This window comes from Physeter macrocephalus, chromosome 5 (genome assembly GCF_002837175.3).
Source record: "Physeter macrocephalus isolate SW-GA chromosome 5, ASM283717v5, whole genome shotgun sequence".
In the NCBI taxonomy this organism is placed as follows: domain Eukaryota; kingdom Metazoa; phylum Chordata; class Mammalia; order Artiodactyla; family Physeteridae; genus Physeter; species Physeter macrocephalus.
Window position 1 is genome coordinate 14,990,471 of NC_041218.1, and position 20,200 is coordinate 15,010,670.

Here is a 20,200-nt window from a genome sequence, read left to right on the forward strand (position 1 = left end):
TGTGGGAGGGGACTATACAAGGGTATAAATATCAGGAGGTGAGACTTGCTGGGGACTGGCTGGCTGCCACATCAAGCCATTGTCTGCATGCCTGTGGCCTGTGCCTTCAGACGAGTGTTATCGAAAGGTTTGCAGCCTGAAGTTCCTCATTTTAACACCACCAAAGCAAAGTCTATAAATTCATCCTCAAAGAGGGAAGTGACCCTTCTCACTCTGAAGTCAACCCCTCCACCTGTATACTCCAGCTTCATCCTGTCCCAGTTCTCCTCCTCCCAGGGAGCCTTGCTGCTGCCAAGTTCAACGTAGGAAGATCCCTTCTGCCTGCTCCCCATCTCTGCCCTCCCCGTCTGGCTGACTAATGCCCCCTCTGACTCCCGTATCTCCTGGAGAGCATCTGTTTGCCATGGACTTTGGACATTCCATCTGACTCAAGCCTCCAAGGTTTATGTACTTTAAATTTCTATGATTTGGCATAGCTAACTCATCACTGCCTTGTGTATGTTTTGCTTCCCTCCCTGATTGGTGGTTCAACTGATTCACATAGCCTGATATCACACTAATGTGTCCAAGCAACTGCAGCTTTGCACTCTCCCCAGATATATTTCTTTGAAATTTTCAAATATGCCCAGATCTTCCAGTAAAACAACGGCAATAAATAAGCAAACGAATAAACAAAAAAATCTCTCTAGCTACCCAAGTAATTCCTCTCCTCTCTTCTCCTTTCCTTGTCAGTCCTCTAAAATGAGTGCTGTATTTTGATTTCCAACCTGACCATTCTGAGAAATCTCTATCGAGTAAGTTGGAATATAAGATTGTACACAGAATTTATTGACAAAGGAGTACTCTCTCAGGATACAGGATTTAGGGGGTACAAGGAAACTGTATGAACAAGTAGCCCAGATCTCCATGTCACTCATTACACTTGCACCAGCACCCCTCCACCAGCTTATACCTATGGCCATATGAGGGGGGTCCCATGTAACCGGTAAAGGAAGAAGAAAAAGACCAAGCTGGGAGTATGGATGAGTCCCCTCGGTATGTGGGTACAAGCTGAAAATGGAAGGCAGCTACATTACAGTCATACTTAGGGGAGGCCTTGAAAAATGGTGGTGAAGGAAAATCTCCCCAGTGGAGGAGCTTTGAGATGTGCACCAGGTCATCTGCGTTGTGTGGAAGGAGAATGGCCCAAGGTTAGAACAAATGTGGACTCATGGACAGTGACGTGTGGCCTGGCTGGTGGGGAGGACCTGAAAGAAGAAGATTGTAAATTCAGAGACAAGAAGAGCTGGAATAGAGGCACATGGATGAACTTATAGGAGCGGACGCAAAGTGGGAAGTTGTTTGTGTAATATGTTAAGCCCACTAGTAAATATCCATTACAAAAGATGTACCAACTAGACAAAGTAATTTGGCCAGTTAATGTAGCCAGCCTTTGTCAGAGCAGCTGTCCCACCCCTGCTATGTACGTGATGGGTACCAAACAAAGAGCCTACAGTGGCAAAAGAGATGGAGGCAATACAAAAACCTACAGCGTGGACTGTCATTTACCAAAACAAATATAGCTACTGCCACCTCTAAATGTCCAGTGTGCCAGCCAGTAAGACCAAGGCTAAGCACTATTCCTTAAGGAGACCAATAGGATACCTGGTGACCAGTTGTGACATTGTGACATCTTTTTTCCTGGAAGGGCCAGAGGTTTACTGTCTCAGGAATAGACAGATTCCAGGTATGGGGTTGCCTTTCCTGCCTGCAGAACCTCAGTAGCACCACTCTCTGGAGGCTTAAAGATTGCCTGATCCACAGACATGGGATCCCACATAACACAGTATCTGACCAGAAGATTCTTTCCATTACAGGAACTCGAGGAATGGGCCCATGAACATGGGATCTACGGGTCATATCACACACAGTGTAATCCCAAAGCTGCTGGATAGATAAAATATTGGACTTGTCAGAGGTGTGGCCGAAGCTCCAGCATGGAGGCAATATACTGCAGTGATTACATTTCCTCCAGGACATCGTAGTGTACTCCTTCAGTCAGAGAATGCAGTATGGTGCTGTGTCCCCGGTAGGAAGGACAGGTGTGTCTTCCACAATGGGTGGAAGCATGAGTGGCCCCAGCTGGCATCATTCCAGTGACCCACTGGGGAGGAAGAAATCTCCCTCTACCCTTCCAGGTTCTTCTGGCTGGTCAAAGAATTAAATTGACATGAGACAGATTAACAGAAGAAAATCAAAGTTTAATATCATGTATACATGGGAGAGACCCAGGAAAACTGAGTAAGTCCCCCAAATGGCTGAAACCCTCACCTTAAATGCCATCTTCAGCTAAAGACAAAAGAGGATGTTGGGGGTGGTGGTTTGGGACTTCAAAGGGGAAGAAGGCCATTCACACAGAGAAGGAAAAGCAAATGTTTGGTAAATAAATGTTTGCTGGGTCACGCAGAAACAACGGGACACAGAGTGGACTCTTATCTCTAGGCCCTGTTTAGTGTTTCCCCTACCACCCCTAGCCCATATTCTTTGCAGGTATCTGGTGATAGCTCTATTTGGGAACAGACCCTCTATCTAAAATTTTTTTAGGCAGTTATGGGAAGGTCAGAGTTTCTTCCTGAGTCTTTTGGGCCTTGATTATTTTCAGCTGGAAATAATCCACATGCTAAAGTGATATTTTGGGGCGGCAAGTTTTGCTCTCGTACAAATCCACTGAGCTTCCCTGTCCCCACAAGTCCGGGCTCTGCAAAATTAGAGGTCTTGGTCCCCAAAAGGGGCACATTCTTGCCTGGGGATACAGCAAAGATCCCATTGGATTACACGTTATGGCTGCCACCAGGCACTTTGCCCTCCTAATGGTGAGAGACCAGCAGTAAGACAAGGAATCACTGTCTTATCAGAGGTAATTGACCAGGTCAGCAGGAGGAGGTAGGGCTGCTGTTAGAGGGGGCAGGGAGGAATATGTGTATACTCCAGTGACCTATTTGTGTGTCAATTGGCACTCTTTTGCCCAACTGTGACTGTGAATGGACAAGACAAGAGCAGCAATGGTGGTCTGAGAAGGTGCTTGGACCTCTTAGGAATGAAGGTTTGGGGTACCCACCCAGGTGATCTACTGAGACCACCTTAGGGTGAGGGGAATTAGAAATGGATAGTGGTGCCATCATCAAAAAGTCTACAAATAATAAATGCTGGAGAGGGTGTGAAGAAAAGGGAAGCCTCCTGCACGGTTGGTGGGAATGTAAATTGGTGTAGCCACTACGGAGAACAGTATGGAGTTTCCTTAGAAAACTAAAAATAGAGCTACCATATGATCCAGCAATCACGCTCCTGGGTATATACCTGGAAAAGATGAAAGTTCTAATTTGAAAAGATACATGCACCCCAATGTTCTTAGGAGCACTATTTACAATAGCCAAGACATGGAAGCAACCTGTGTCCATCAGCAAATGGATAAAGAAGATGTAGTATATACAATAGAATATTAGCCATAAAGAAGAATGAAATAATGCCATTTGTGGCAACATGGATGGACCTAGACATTATCATACTAAGTAAAATAAGTCAGAGAAAGACAAATACTATATGATATCACTTATATGTGGAATCTAAAAAAATAGTAAGTACAAATGAACTATTTTACAAAACAGAAATAGACTCACAGACATAGAAAATAAACTTATGGTTACCCAAGGGGAAGGGAAGGGAGGGATAAAGCGGGAGTATGAGATTAACAGATGCACACTACTATATATAAAATAGATAAACAACAAGGATTTACTGCATAGCACAGGGAACTATATTCAATACCTTGTAATAAACAACAATGGAGAAGAATAAAAAAATAGATATATACATATGTATAACTGAATCACTTTTCTGTACACCTGAAATTAATGCAATATTGTAAATCAAATATACTTCAATAAAAAAAGAAAAAGAAATGGATGGTGGTGGAGGGAAATGATGAGGACCAGTTGTGGTCCTACAACCAGGTGCAGTGACAGAAGCTGTAGTTCATTCCATTAACTTCCCTCTTCTAAGTTATTTTTCAGGAAGAGCGGCCCCTCAGAGTGCTGAAAAAGCTGTTTCCTGAGTACAGATGGAGAAACAGATCCACGCGGCACAAAAGGTGGACTAGAGCTGACACAGGGCGTGACTCAGATTTCCCTTCAAGGCAGGGCTTGCTCCGCAGCTGCAAAGGAGTGTGTTTAGCTGAGTGCCTCCAGCTTTAGCTCCTTCAGGATTCACCTCAGTGACTGAGCTGAAGTCATGCACTGCTCCAGCGGCCCCTGCCAATGACCATCCAAGGCAGTGGTACAAGGGCCTAGGCTTTTCTGCCCGAGGTTAGTCTCTTGCTCCCGTTGGGCCGGCAGAGACTTTGTGAGGTCTGCATTGTGGTCTGACAGCCCCGCACAGACCAATCCTGCTTCTTCCCTTGACTTTCTCTGGTGTTACACTCCAGGAGATCTGTACTCTCAACTTCATATCAGTGTCTGCTTCCTGGAGAACCCAACCTGTGACAACACAAATTTCCTAAATCGCTCTTTTTTTCCTCTCCACAACCCCTTAAATTGTTTCTCAGGGCCTCAAATTGAGGGCAATTTTATATCTCTAATCCCAACCACTCTAGCCAAACTGTACTCTTCTCCAACCTCCTTTATACCCCGTTGCAGCACTTAACCACGGATTCCCTTATGTTTTAATGTTTTTTCATGTCTTCCCAAACATAAGCTCCTTGAGTGCAGGGACTATTTCTTAAACTTCTGTATGTTCAGAGTGACTAGCTAAAGTAAGGGCCACACAGAAGATACTGTGGTGAATTTAATTGATTTGATATTGAAAGCCCAGTCCCTGGGAACCTGTCAGACCACAAATCAGGCCAAGTGGATTCAAGGAAACTATAAAGTAATAGCTAGAGGGAACCTAGCTTTCGCTGGTTTTCATACCAAAGTACTGTATTCCTAAGAGACTCTGATCATCAACCATGAATTACCAATCTGAGAATGCCCATTACTCATTTTGAAGAATTTCTAGTTGGACAACTGAATTCTATCATTTAAAAAAAGGTTTATTACTTATCCCATCAATGACCCATTTCACCTGGGAGTGTTGGGAGGAAAACCTTTTGCCTCTTCCAATTTGAGTCCAGTGATTGGGTCCTGCAAATTAACTGACAATAGACAGATTAAAAAGAGAAAAGACAAGATTTATTTAGCATTGGGAGGGGGGTAGTTTCCAATAATGGAAACCTCCTGGAATAGCCTGAAGTAACTTTATATATCTCAATTTAACAAAAGGGGGGTTTTTAGGACTTCAGTGGGAGAGTATGGAAGGTTCCACTGGGCTTTTTGATGCTAATTGCAATGGACATTCTGTCTCCAGGGCAACTGAATTAGCAGGAAACTCCCTTGGAAGGGGTTTAAAGGTAGCTGTATTTTCAGGAGGCTTTGCTTTAGTCAGATTAAGAGAAACTCAGATAAAATTTCTTTCTGTATCTTCTGTAGTTCAAATGTTCTCACTTTATACCAACTCTGGGGGTCCAAGTGAGTCCCCACTGGGGGAAAAGGTCTTGTCCAAATATCCAAAGAGAGGAGCCTATCTGAAGCCTTAGGGTATGTCTAAGCATACCTGCCCGACTGTGACTGATTGCTGTCAGGGTTAAGCGGTGATTAAGCGGTGTCTGGGGCACCTCTGTTAGCGACTATAGACAGGCAAGAATGTGTCAAGAAGTGGTTCTTCAAAGAGCTCATAAGAAGGCAAAAAAGAGGGAGAGCAATAATCGTTGTCCTTTGAGAACGAAGGGTGGTGTGAGAGAAAGTTCACATTGGTTCTGGCCAGGCGGACCACGATCTGGGGGCCAGATTTGGGGAACCTCAGGTTCCCAGGCTCCAGCTTGTAGGCTGTGTTTACTCAAATTACTTCCTCAAATAGAGTGAAGGATAACAATATCTAGCTCGTGGAGTTGTGAAGATTCACTAATACCGGAGGCAGGGCGACGGGCTCGGAGCAAGCGCTCACTTGGGTCTGTTCTTTCCGGGAACGGGTGGGGTAGAGAACCTAGGACTCCTCAAGAGAGCTCTCAAGACTCGCGTCATTCGTCACGTTGGTTGGTTTATAAAAACTCCACCAGAGCCCCGAGATCAGCTTTTAGTTTCTCTTCTTTCCGAAGAAGTCTCTCGGTGCCCAGCTGGGGAACCTGACCCTCGAGGAGCCGCCCGGTGGTCGCCGCGGTCGCCGGCAGATTAGCCCGCGCTTGTTCGCCCTCTTTCCACTAGGTTACCGTCGCGATTGACTTTAAATCTGACACAGGGACCAGGTCGGTGAGATCTGGCCTCTCGACCCAAGTTTACTGGGAAACCGAAACCGCTGGGCTCGGCTAGCGGCGGCGGAGAGCGCACGCTCCCTCGTCCGGGGCGCGCCCAGCCCGCGCGCCGCCCGTGCCCGCCCCCGGGACTCTAAGTAAGTTTCGATTCTCCCTGGAGCACAGTCCCGCGCCGCGGCCAGGCCAGCGCAGCGCGCCATGGCGGACCCGGGGGTATGCTGCTTCATCACCAAAATGCTGTGCGCCCACGGGGGCCGCATGGCCTTGGAAGCGCTGCTCGACGAGATGCAGCTTTCCGAGGCGCAGCTCTGCGAGGTGCTGGAGGAGGCCGGGCCCGACCGCTTCGTGGTGTTGGAGACGGGCGGCAAGGAAGGGGTCATCAGGTCCGTGGTGGCCACCACTCGAGCCCGGGTCTGCCGTCGCAAGTACTGCACCAAACCCTGCGGAAACCTGCACCTCTGCAAGCTCAACCTGCTGGGCCGGTGCCACTATTCGCAGTCGGAGCGGTGAGTGCCCTGGGAGGGAGGGGCGTCTCCCCGGGTCCCGGTCTGGGAGGACTGTCGCGGCTGCTGCTCCGTGAGGGGCGCGCCCTCGCGGGGACCTCGCACCCGATGCCTCTTCCTCCAGCCGCTCACTCCTCTGCTTCCCTTCTTGCTGGGCCCGCGCTTCTGCTCTCGAAGGTTCCCTTCCCTCCAGCTCCTTCAGACCTTCCTTCGAATATGGCTAGCGCGCTACTGCCCCGGTGAACACTACGATTAACTCCCCACCTCCATAAGGGTAAAGTACTTTTGGGCAAGCCACGGCCTAGACTATTTGGATGCAGGTTTGGGAACGAAAGAAAATGCCTCCATTCTCTGGAATCTTGAGTCTTTCCCTCTCTGCTACCTTACCCCCTAGGTATTGTGTGGTCTTCCCAGCCCCGCAGCCGGCTCGACCCCGGGATCTGTCTCCATCGCTGCGAGCTGCGGGTCTCTGCTTGGCCTTCCTTTCCAAGCGCCTCCTTTCCCCTCATTATCACTTTTCTGATAACTGACTCTAGCCCGCACCACCAAGACCAGAATGGTACTATTCAAGGTTACCAATGACGGGTCCTCTTCCAGAGCTCCTTCCCCGTGGGCCCCGCGGTGGCCTGCACCGCTGACCGCCTACCCTTGGGACCACTTTGAAACAGTGTGCCATATCTCCCAGGCAGCTGCTTCTGTGTTCCCACTTGTTCTTTTTTTTTGCTTCCTGAATATAGGTGTGCCCCAAGGTTTCAGTTAAGCCTTTTGATGTACCTGTGTTCCAGGTCTCTCCCCGAGAACCCTCACTTCCTTGGGTTTAGTCGTCACATCTACAAAGATGGCTTCCTTGTGTACATCCGCTGCCCCGGGCTTCCTACGGCTCTAGGTTCTTCACCTCCAGGGGTCTGGGAAGCATCTGCACCTGAATATGCTGCCAGTCTCTGTCGAACTCATCTTCTTTCCCCCAGGGCAGGGTCTGTGACACTCCCCCCCAACCCCCAAACTCTTCTTCCTCCTTCATAATACCTTAAACACCAAGTTCTTTTATTGACCTCTCCTGTCCCTTCCCTGTCTGGTTCCTACTTCGCATCTCACTTCTAAATGAATGCCTTGTTGAATTAATGAATGATCTTCTCTGACCATAGTCTTTCTCCCCATCTTTCCTATCCGTATGTACTTCTGCTAAATTATTTTTCTTGATGTAGTACTTGTCACACTTCCTCCATCCTTAAAAACTTTTAAGTGGTGTCTTAGTGTCCAAAATGGTGGTCATCAAACTTTTCAGCATGCGCTTTTTAACGAAAAACTTTAGATTACTCACTCGCAATACTTGTATGATAAAACATACAAAAGACAGATGTTTTAAATGGATGTGGTAGATGAGATAATTTTTTAAAAAAATTTGTTTAGAGCAAAACTAAAATTTTAAAAATATGCTCCATTGTTATTAAAAAGAAATATTTATTATGTCGTGAGGCAACAATTTGAAAGTCTATTTCTGAGTTTCAGGAAGTTATGTATATGGAAGGAGTCATCTAAGTCGGCAAATAAAATCAGGAAGGAGGAAAAGAGGGTAGACAATAGAAAAAAGGAAGGAACATTCTAGCACTCTACCGAATAACAATGGAGATGGAAGTCTTTGTTATCATTTCTGTTGTGAAAAATTCTTCACCATTTAGTGTTGGCTATTAGTTTTAAATACACAGGCTTCTTATATTTTAATTTTTTACTGTGAATATTTTCAACATACACTAAAGTAAAGAAAAGAGAATGATGAACCCCTATGTGCCCATCGGTTCAACAGTTTTCAAAGTACAGTAAGGCCAGTCTTGGTTCATTTATTCTCCCCTCCCCATCCCTGTCCCCAACTCAAATGTGTTATTTTAAACCAAATGCCAGAGATTATTTGCTTTGTAAATACTTTAGTATCTCCAAAGATTAAAGACTCTATTTTATTAGTATAACCACAGTACAATGATCACTTTTTTTACGATTATATTTTCTTTTTATAAATTTATTTATTCATTTATTTATTTTTGACTGCGTTGGGTCTTTGTTGCTGCGCACGGGCTTTCTCTAGTTGCGGCTAGCGGGAGCTACTCTTTGTTGTGGTGCGTGGGCTTCTCATTGCAGTGGCGTCTCTAGTTGCGGAGCACCGGCTCTAGGCGCGTGGGCTTCAGTAGTTGTGGTGCGAGGGCTCAGTAGTTGTGGCTCACAGGCTCTAGAGCACAGGCTCAGTAGTTGTGGCACACAGGCTTAGTTGCTCTGCGGCATGTGGGATCTTCCCAGACCAGGGCTCGAACCTGTGTCCCCTGCGTTGGCAGGTGGATTCTTAACCACTGTGCCACCAGGGAAGTCCGTACGATTATAATTTTAATATCATATAATATCCAGTTAGTGTTCAAATTTCTCTGATTGCCCTATACTTGGACTTTCATTTTCAGGGAAATAAACCTACACAGTCATAATTCATAATTGTTTCAATATGTTATATATTTAATATATTTAGAAACTGTTTTAATTTGTTACACGCAGTAGGTTTAGAAACTTTAGTTTTTTATTTTATTGTTATTATTTTGTTGTTGTTGTTTGCAACTCAAAACCATTTTAAGCTCGTAAGTTGGGTAGTTAGCCTGCACTTCTTTATTTTAAAAGAGGAATAATATGTTCTATATGAATAATATGGTCTGTAGGAATAATTTGGTCTATGCAAGTTTGGGTGGATTCTCTGGAGAATTCATTAAAGTCATTTTTTTTTTTTTTAGTTGAGTGATAAATTCTTATTTCTTAAATGTATGGGTCCAGTCTTATTTTTAAAATCTTTTTATATCACTTTTGAGTTTGGGAATTACAAAGTTTTAATCCATTAATGTACATTGTGTCCTCATAATAAGGACCCTTGGGAGAATTCTTTTTCTTTTGCCTAAAAGCCTAGAAAATATATATTTTTCCCAAGTATGTTTTAAAATATTTTCCCTTTCTTAGCAACTTATAAATCCTCATCTTCTAATACTTGACACGTGGGAGTCTAAGGGCTTTCTTTGTGGATTATAAGTTGGTGGGCGCTGTTGACCAGTTGATACCCATGTTGAGGTTACCATTCAGTTTAGTAACTGTTCTCTGTTTGCGTGAGGATAGTTTGCCTTTTGCTGGACTTCTACATTTTCCTCTGTAGTACTATTATTTATAGATGGGATTTCTCCTATCAGTTCTGCTGTTCCGGTCTTTTCTCTTACGTTGCTTTTATTTTTTAAATTTTTTAAATTTTTGGCTGTGTTGGGTCTTCATTGCTGTGCGTGGGCCTTCTCTAGTTGCGGCGAGTGGGTGCTACTCTTCATTGCGGTGCGTGGGCTTCTCGTTGCAGTGGCTTCTCTTGCTGTGGAGCTCGGGCTCTAGGCGTGCGGTCTTCAGTGGTTGTGGCACACGGGCTCAGTAGTTGTGGCTCGCGGGCTCTAGAGTGCAGGCTCAGTAGTTGTGGTGCACTGGTTTAGTTGCTCCCCGACATGTGGGATCTTCCTGGACCAGGGCTTGAACCCGTGTCCCCTGCATTGGTAGGCGGATTCTTAACCACTGTGCCACCAGGGAAGTCTCTCTGATGTTGCTTTTAACTATACATTTTAGTTGACAACAGGGCTTGCTTCACTATTGGATAATTAGTTTTGGTCCATCATTTTGGGTATTTCTATTTGCTTTGCTGAAACATACGCCCACACATGGAGTTCTAATCCCAGTTCTGGCACAAATAATAACTACCATTTGTTGAACAAATAACTGTCTACCAAGTACTATGATAAGCACTTTAGAGATGGTATCCAAGTTTGTCTCTACTGTGATTCCTGAGGTAAGTGTTGTAAGTCCCATCTTTTTTTTTTTTTTTTTAAATATTTATTTATTTAATTAATTTATTTGGCTGCATCAGGTCTCAATTGCGGCACATGGGCTCTTCGTTGCAGCTTGTGGGCTTCTCTCTAGTTGTGGCGTGCGGGCTCTAGAGCGTGTGCGGGCTCAGTAGTTGCAGCTCGCAGGCTTAGTTGCCCTGCAGCATGTGGGATCTTAGTTCCCTGACCAGAGATCTAACCCATGTCCCCTGCACTGGAAGGCGGATTTTTAACCACTGGACCACGAGGGAAGTCCCTACGTCCCATCTTAATGTAAGGTAACTCAGGCCTAGAGCTGTTTAGAATTTTACCGAAGGTCACATATCTGATAGCTGGCAAAGTTAGTGTTGAACCCAGATCTGCGTGACTTCTTAACTTAGCTACTGGTGTCGTCAAGTAGCTGTATGAAGTGTGATCTTTCATTAATTCAAGGTCAAGATATTGTTTTGCAAGCATGATTTCTGTTTAACTGTTTAAAGCAGGCTGTCTGTCTTCAACTAGCCTTGTGGTTTCTGCTAATGTGGGTGTTTCCTCTGGGCTCTTTCCTGTTTGTATGCCTTTCCTATTTGCATAACTGAAACTTTGGATGGGGGTGGGTAGATAGGAAGAAAACTAATTGACAATTTCATAAATTGAAAAAAAAAACAACCAAAAACATGCAAAGAGTAGTACAATAAGCATCAGAGTATATATATTCTGAGTATACAATGAAAGCTATACTATATAAAAGAATATATAGTATAATAATCTTATAATTCACCTCCCAGAATAAATATTTACATTTCCATTTTTGCTTTTTTTAATTTAAAATAAAATAAATACCATAACAGGCCTAAGGTTATTGTTTTTTTTCTCTTCCCTAGTCTCATTTCCCTCTTTCCCCAGAAGCAACTTCAATCATGATTCTGGCGTGTGTCCTGCCCTTCCATGATTTAAAAATTTCCTCTCATATATATTTATATTCATATACAAAATGTGGTATTGTTTTATGTGTTTTAGAATTTTTACCCAATGTTATGTTTCAAAGATCTATTCATGTTTTAAGGATCTAGTTTATTCATCTTAACAGCCATATAGTAGTTCATCATATGATTTATACCACAGTTCAGCACCTATTCCTGCAATAATGGGCATTTAGAATATTTCTAATTTTTTGCTACAAAAAAGCATGCTGCCAAGACTATACATTCTCTTGGTGCTCATGGCAAGAGCTTCTCCAAGGTAGATGATTAGGAAATGGAATTGCTGGGTTCAATTCTTGCACAGCTTCAACTTTTCAGGATTCTGACAAATCAGTGTAGTAAAGGTGGTTGTACCAATTTACATTTTCAAGTTTGATGTCTCAGTTTCCCCATTTTATAGCCAACTAGCACTTAGTATTATCAGATTTTTTTGATTTATGCCAATCTGAAGGGTATACAATGATATCTTATTTTTTAATTTTAAAAGAATTTTCTCATTAAAGTTTTTTTATGTGATATTTAAGTCTTATGAGAATGTATAAAGCATACAGTGAATATGTGTACCCACAAATCAGCTTCAGAAATAAAATATTACACAGTTAAAAGCCCCTGAGTTCTCACCTTTGTTCATCTCCCCCATTTTAGAGGTGATAACTAGAGATAAACATACCAGCTTTAGGTACGATTGACTAATAAACATTGTTTATATTTAAGGTGTACAATGTGATAGTTTGTTATATGTATACATTGTGAAGTGATTCCCTCAATCAAGCTGATTAACCTATTTATCACCTCATCTGTTTACTCCCTTTTTTTTTTTTTTTTTTTTTTTTTTTTTGTGGTACGCGGGCCTCTCACTGTTGTGGCCTCTCCCGTTGCGGAGCACAGGCTCCGGATGCACAGGCTCAGTGGCCATGGCTCACGGGCCCAGCCGCTCCGCGGCATGTGGGATCTTCCCGGACCGGGGCACGAACCCGCGTCCCCTGCATCGGCAGGCGGACTCGCAACCACTGCGCCACCAGGGAAGCCCTACTCCCATTTTTTTGATGGTGAGAACACTTTTAAAAAAATAAATAAATAAATTTATTTATTTTTTTTTGGATGCGTTGGGTCTTTGTTGCTGCGTGCGGGCTTTCTCTAGTTGTCTAGATGCGCGGGCTTCAGTAGTTGTGGCACATGGGCTCAGTAGTTGTGGCTTGTAAGCTCTAGAGTACAGGCTCAGTAGTTGTGGTGCATGGGCTTAGTTGCTCCGCGGCATGTGGAATCTTCCCGGGCCAGGGATCGAACTCATATCCCCTGCATTGGCAGGTGGATTCTTAACTACTGCACCACCAGGGAAGTCCCTGATGGTTAGAACACTTAATATCAATGCTCTTAGCAAACTTCAAGTATACAATATTTATTATCAACTGTGGTCACCGTGCTGTACCTTAGATCTCCAGAACTTATTCATCTTATAACTGAAAGTTTGTACCCTTGGACCAACATACCCCCTCCCCCACCCAGATCCCTGGCAACTACCATTCTATTCTCCTTTTCTACGTGTTTGACTTTCTTAGATTCCATGTATAAGTGAGATCATGCAGGGTTTTGTTTTGTTTTGTTTTATCTTTCTGTGTCTGTCTTATTTCACTTAACATCATGTCTTTTAGGTTCAAGCATGTCACATATGGCAGAATTTCCTTCTTTTCATGGTTGAATAATATTTCATCTTATACATATAAACCACATTTTCTTTATCCATTCATCTGTGGATGGACACTTAGCTTGTTTCCATATCTTGGCTATTGTGAATAATGCTGCATTGAACTTGGGAGTGCAATATTTCTTTGAGACACTGATTTCATTTCCTTTGGATATATATCCAGAAGTGGGATTGCTGGATCATGTGGTGTTCTATTTTTAATTTTTTGAGGAACTCCATACTGTTTTCCATAATGGGCATACCAATTTACAATCCCACAACACTGTTCTGCATTTGATATTTATTTTTCCCACACATTTATTATTTTTCTACACGTGTTTATTTCTTTTTTAATTTTAATTCTATGTTAAAAACATTTATTTATTTATTTATTTGGCTGTGCTGGGTCTTAGTTGCGGCACACGGGATCTTTGTTGCTACATGCGGGATTTTCGTTGTGGCATGTGGGATCTTTTTTTTGGTCGCAGCATGCAGGATCTTTAGTTGTAGCATGTGGGATATTTAGCTGTGGCATGCAGGATCTTTTAGTTGTGGCATGTGGGCTCTTTAGTTGCAGCATGCAGGCTCTTTTAGTTGTGACATGCAGGATCTAGTTCCCTGACCAGGGATTCAACCGGGACCCCCTGCATTGGGAGCACGGAGTCTTAACCACTGGACCACCAGGGAAGTCCCTACACATGTGTTTATTTCTTTTATTTTTATTTTATAAATTTTATTTATTTATTTTTGTCTGCATTGGGTCTTTGTTGCTGCGCACGGGCTTTCTCGAGCTGCGGCGAGTGGGGGCTGCTCTTTGTTGTGGTGCGCGGGCTTCTCATTGCTGTGGCTTCTCTTGTTGTGGAGCATGGACTCTAGGCGCATGGGCTTCAGTACTTGTGGCATGTGGGATGTTTATTTGTAAGCAACATTTAGGATCATTTTGCCTGTTTTCAAGCCTATAAGTTACATCAATACTAGGTATGCAAATCCTTGCTTTATTTTCCTCTTGTTTGCACAGCATAATGTTTCTGAGACTCATCTCTAATATACAAAGCCCTGTTTCTGTACCACCTTGAGGCCTGGGCAAGATGGACTTCTGCCCTGGGCCCTCTGCTTTACAGGTCCTATTCCAGCCCAACTGTATACCTACTCACTTATTGAGGAGTCTGGGGTTAAGGAATCGTGCTCATCTAGAACCAGTGGCCTCCATCTGTGGCCCCTACCCCTGTTCTAGACTATGCTCTGGGTTCCCAGGACCCTAGAATTTACCAAGCCCACTTCCAGGGCCTGAGTGGGCTTCTTCCCTGGGTCTTCCTACACGTGGAAGGAATTTGGATGTACAGGTTGGCATGTTCATTGCCTCTGTATGATGGTGCTGGCAATGTGGGACAGAGCCTGAGGGGGAGAAGAGAAGAGGTGGGCTGGAGTTGGGAGCAGGGGCTGTCTTTCTTTCCTCGTTTTTTTTTTTTTTTTTTAACTTTTTGGCTGCACCACACAGCATGCGGGATCTTAGTTCCACACCAGGTATCGAACCTGCGCCCCCTGCAGTGGAAGCACAGAGTCTCAACTGCTGGACCACCAGGGAAGTCCCGGGGGCTTTCTTTCTTCATTTTACTACATCCTATTCATAGAGCTCAAAGGAATCTGAGCATTCTAAATTCAAACTTGGCCTTCCGGGTCATTATGAAAGTATGTTTGTCAAGATAGGAAGAGAGGATACATATATATATATATATATATATATATATATATATATATATAAAAGAACATATTTTATTGAACCGTTTCTTAGCTTGATTACTTTGAAATGTTTAGATATTTGGTGCATGGGCCTCCATTTTATCATGCCTCAAATCCCACAAATTTTAGGAGAGGGACTGCTCTAGTTCTTTCTTTTATAAACAATAGCTTTCTTTTGTACAAACGTACACAATTTATATATCAATTTTCTTGTTATTAAAATATAGATTGTTTTCAGTTTTTTGCTATTACAAACTGTAGTATTTTGGTATATCTTTCCTTGTGTAGACGTGCAAAAGTTACCTAGGTATCTAGTACCAGAATTCCCATATTTAAGCTTTAGGAGACAATACCAAATTGTTTTCCAGGTTTGTATACCAAGTTTTACTCCCACCAGAAAAATATGAGCATTCCCGTGTTTCATATCTTTACCAATGGATGTCATCAGCCTTTTACAAATTGTGCCAATATAAAGAATGTGAAATTGTGCCTCGTGTTTTTATTTATTTATTTTATTTATATTATTATTATAAATAATTATTATAAATATATTATTATAATTTATTATTAATAAATATATTACAACTTATTATTAATAAATATATCATTACAATTATTATATAATTATAATTATATAATATATAATAATATATAATTATTATAAATAAATATATCATTACAATTATTATATAATTATAATTATATAATATATAATAATATATAATTAATATAATATAAACAATATATATTATATTATATATATTATATTATAGCCTATAATATAATAATTATATTATATGTTATATATATTATATATAATATAAATAATTATAATTATATTATAATTATAATAAATAATTATTATAAATATATAAATATTATTATTTATTTGTTTATTATTTATTTATTTTATTTATTTATGCTGTGAGGCATGTGGGATCTTAATTCCCAGACCAGGGGTCGAACCCACGCTCCCTTCAGTGGAAGCGCAGAGTCTTAACCTCTGGACCACCAGGGAAGTCCCTGACTGTGGTTTTAATTCTTTTTATGTTCTCGGTCTCTGGCCCTTTTAAGTCGTGACGTTTGATTAAAAAGTTTAAAAAATATTTTTTATATACAATTTTTAAAGTTATTTTCCATTTATAGTTACTACAAAATATTGGCTGTATTCCCTGTGTTGTACAATACATCCTTGAGCCTGTCTTACACCCAATAGTTTGTACCTCCTACTCCCCCACCTCTATATTCTACCCCCGACCAATGGCAACCATTGGTTTGTTCTCTGTATCTGTGAGTTTGCTCCTTTTTTGTTATATTCACTAGTTTGTTGTTTTTTTTAGACTCCACATATAAGTGATCTAATAGAGTATTTGTCTTTTCCGTCTGACTTATTTCACTTAGCATAATGCCCTCCAAGCCCATCTATGTTGCAGCAAATGGCAAAATTTCATTCTTTTTTATTGCTGAGTAGTAGTCTATTGTGTATATATTCTACATCTTCTTTACCCATTTATCTGTTGATGGACACTTCGGTTGCTTCCATATCTTGGCAATTGAAAATAATGCTGCTGTGAACATTGGGGTGCATGTATCTTTTCAAATTAGTGTTTTTGTCTTTGTCAGATATATACCCAGTAGTGGAATTGTTGGATCATGTGGTAGTTTTATTTTTAGTTTTTTCAGAGACCTCCATACTGTTTTCCACAGTGGCTGTACCAATGTACATTCTCACTAACAGTGTACGAGGGTTCCATTTTCTCTACTTCGACACCAACATTTGTTATTTGTGTTCTTTTTGAAAACCATTCTGACAGGTGTGAGGTGATATCTCATTGTGGTTTTGATTTGCATTTCCCTGATGATTAGTGATGTTCAGCATCTTTTCATGTGCCTATTGGCCATCTGCATTTCCTCTTTGGAAAAATGTCTATTCAGTTCCGCCCATTTTTTAATTGAGTTGTTTGGGGTTTTTTTGATGTTGAGTTGTATGAGCTGTTTATATATGTTGGATATTAATCCCTTATTGGTCATATCATTTGCAAATATTTTCTCCCATTCAGTAGGTGTCTTTTCGTTTTGTTGATGATTTCCTTTGCTGTTCAAAAGCCTTTAAGTTTAATTAGGTTCCATTTGTTTATTTTTGCTTTTATTTCCTTTACTTTAGGAGACAGATCAAAAAAAAATTGCTGCAGCATAATGCTTGTTTTATTTATTTATTTATTTTTGGCTGTGCCAGGCAGCTTGTGGAATCTTATTTCCCCAACCAGGGATCAAACCCAGGCCCTTGGCAGTGAAAGTGCAGAGTCCTAACCACTGGACAGCCAGGGAATTCCCAGTGCTTCTTTTTCAAGTTTGTCTTCTGTGGTGTCTAATTCTTACTTGTTGCTTCTGTTTGCATTTTTCTTCTTCTGTCCTCTTAGCACTCTATTTTTGTCTGTAATTGCCTTTACTATATTTAATTTTTTATCATAAAGTGTACAGTTCAATGGCAATAAGTACATTCATGATGCTGTGCAACCATCACCACTGTCTTGTTCCAGAAAATTTTCATCATCCCCAAAAGAGGCCCCACACCCATCCACAGGCACTCCTCATTATTCCTTCTACCCAGCCCCTGGCAACCTCTAGTCTTCTTTCTGTCTGCATGGATTTGCCTATTCTGGATGTTTCCTCTAAATGGAATCATCCAGTATTTGTCCCATTGTGTTTGGCTGCTTTCATTTAGCATATGTGTTCAAGGTTTGCCTTTTACTCTTGCATGTTGCGTGTCATTTGAGGGAGTGTATTTACCCAGGAGGAGTCTTCTTGGACATCTCCTTTGTGTCTGATTGTGCTGTGTCCATGGAGTCTCCTTGTCAGGCTGATGGCCTTAGAGACATGCTGCTTTCTGTGACGTCACAGCACGAAGGGGTGTGTGCCCCATAAGAATCATTTGGGAATTTTTGCTCTCCTTTCAGATTTGCTTCATATTTATTTGAATTTGATCAAATTTGACTTTCAATTTCTGCAGCCTTCTGCAAAAATTAAACTAAGAAACTTAATAAGTGATACTGTGAAACATGATAAACAATCTTAAATAAGTGACAAGCATCTGATAACAAAATATTTTCTACTTTTTACATAATGTGGAGATGGCAGAATTAAAGATTTAAAATAAGTATAGATTTGTTTTCCGTCCATAAAAAGTTTCTGATTTGATTACTGCTCCTGATCACATTTATTTCCAAACTGGTGTCTGTGATCTTTACCTACAGGCTACTTTGGAATTGACAAAGGCCCCAAGATGGTGGTGGAAAAGGAGTAAAAGAATCTAGAAGAACCTAGGATTTCAAGTCCATTGAGAAATCCGTTTAACCAAATTGGGGCACGAGAGTTAGACTCAGTTTGAGAGAAGAAAGTGGAGACCTAATTCATGATCTTTTAATGCTTCCCCACTAAGAAGAGATTTTAAGATGTTTCAGACCAGCGACTTCCCTGGCGGTCCAGTGGTTAAGACTCCATGCTTCCACTGCAGGGGGCATGGGTTCCATCCCGCATGCCTCGTGGCCAGAAAAAAAAAAAAAAAAAAAAAAAGCATGTTTTAGACCAATTCAGAGCTTCAGGTTAAGAGAGGTCATCTGGGGAAGTAGTTTCCAAACATTTTGATTCCTCACCCCTGTCATTAGAGAACATTCTCAGCATGTACTCCTATTATGTATCTATTTATTTAAAAACCGTATGATGTATAACTCTTACTTTGTGTATTAAATATTTATTAATATGTTACCTTTTAAAAGAACTTTAAAATCAACTTTTGAGGTATGATTTACATACAATAAAATATACCCATTTAAAGCGTACAGTTTGAGGAGTCTTTGAAGAGTTGTAACAAATGGATGTACCCATGTAACCATCATCATGATCAAGATACAGAAAATTTTCATCAGTCCTAAAAGTTCTCTTATGCCCCTTCTAAATTAACCAATTAATCCTTCCTAATCCTTCACCTCTTTCAGCCCAGGCAATAGTTTTTTACTTTCTTAGTTACAAAATAAATATAAAGAGTTGTTAACATTTATTTCCCACACCTTGATGGGTCGATTTTGGGTTGCCCCTGTGGTATAGTAGGTACCCAGCTTTGGAGCAATACTTCTCAGGCTTTGATGTATATCTGAATCACTTGGGGAGAGCTTATTAAAATGTGGATTCCTAATCACACAACAGAAATTCTGGTTCAGAAGGGATGAATGGGGGCCTTGGAATTTGTGTTTAACCATCACCCTAAGGATTCTCTTGCAGGAGTTCCGGAACCACACTTTCAGAAACAGTATCTGCAGATGTGCTTCCTGGGAGACTGCAAATGCAAGTTTTATGTGGCTTTAGAGTTTGAGGGAGTCAAAGAGAAATGCATTCTTTAGTGCTGAACGAGCAAATGATGAAAAAAGTGTTGCATTCCTCCAAGGTTAGGGTGACATGTCTCTTACTCTTATATGATAGAACCACAAGACAGGAAACCTCAGACATTCTACCCATTACGTCAACAAATATTTATTGTGTCATCAAAAGTAGGGTATTCTAGAAGCTTCTGCCCCTTTCTCACTGAAAGAATCCTCAAACACCATTAACCAGTTAATTCATCTTTCTCCCTAGTTTACTTTAATGTTCTTCTTAACTTCCAAAGGGATTTATGTGGGGAAGTGTGGCAGAGGTAGAAGAGGCGTGTTCAGGGAGAGGAGCCTTGTGTGACCTACTGTCTCTAATCAAGATTTTGGTGGGAATTCCCTGGCGGTCCAGTGGTTAGGACTCCATGCTTCCAATACAGGAGGCAGGGGTTCGATCCCTAGTCGGGGAACTAAGATCCCGCATGCCCTGCAGCATCTCCTGCCCTTCACTCTCTTCACATCCTGTGCTTTTTCTCAGTCCTGATGTGGACTTAGGGCCATGGTCCCAAACTTTTGCTGCACACTGGAATCACTTGAGGAATTTTTAAAAAATACTGATGCCCAACTCCTAACCCTGGACATTCTGATTTAATTGGTATAGGGTATGACTTGGGCATCAGGGTCTTTAAAAAGTCCCCGGGTAGTTCTAATGGGCAGCAGAGTTTGAGAAGCACTGATGAAAAGGACCAGAGA

At 41.7% G+C, this 20,200-nt stretch overlaps 1 protein-coding gene across 1 annotated transcript in view; it reads left to right on the forward strand.

Moving 5' to 3' along the window:
• The first annotated feature begins 5,514 nt into the window (after positions 1-5,514).
• The window catches only part of ZC3HAV1 (zinc finger CCCH-type containing, antiviral 1), a 64,646-nt gene continuing 49,960 nt past the window's right edge, over positions 5,515-20,200 (forward strand). Inside the window, exon 1 of the mRNA XM_007118763.4 lies at positions 5,515-6,825. Within this exon, the coding sequence (XP_007118825.2) occupies positions 6,518-6,825 (308 nt within the window). The 5' untranslated portion in view covers positions 5,515-6,517. The remainder of the gene's footprint in view (positions 6,826-20,200) is intronic.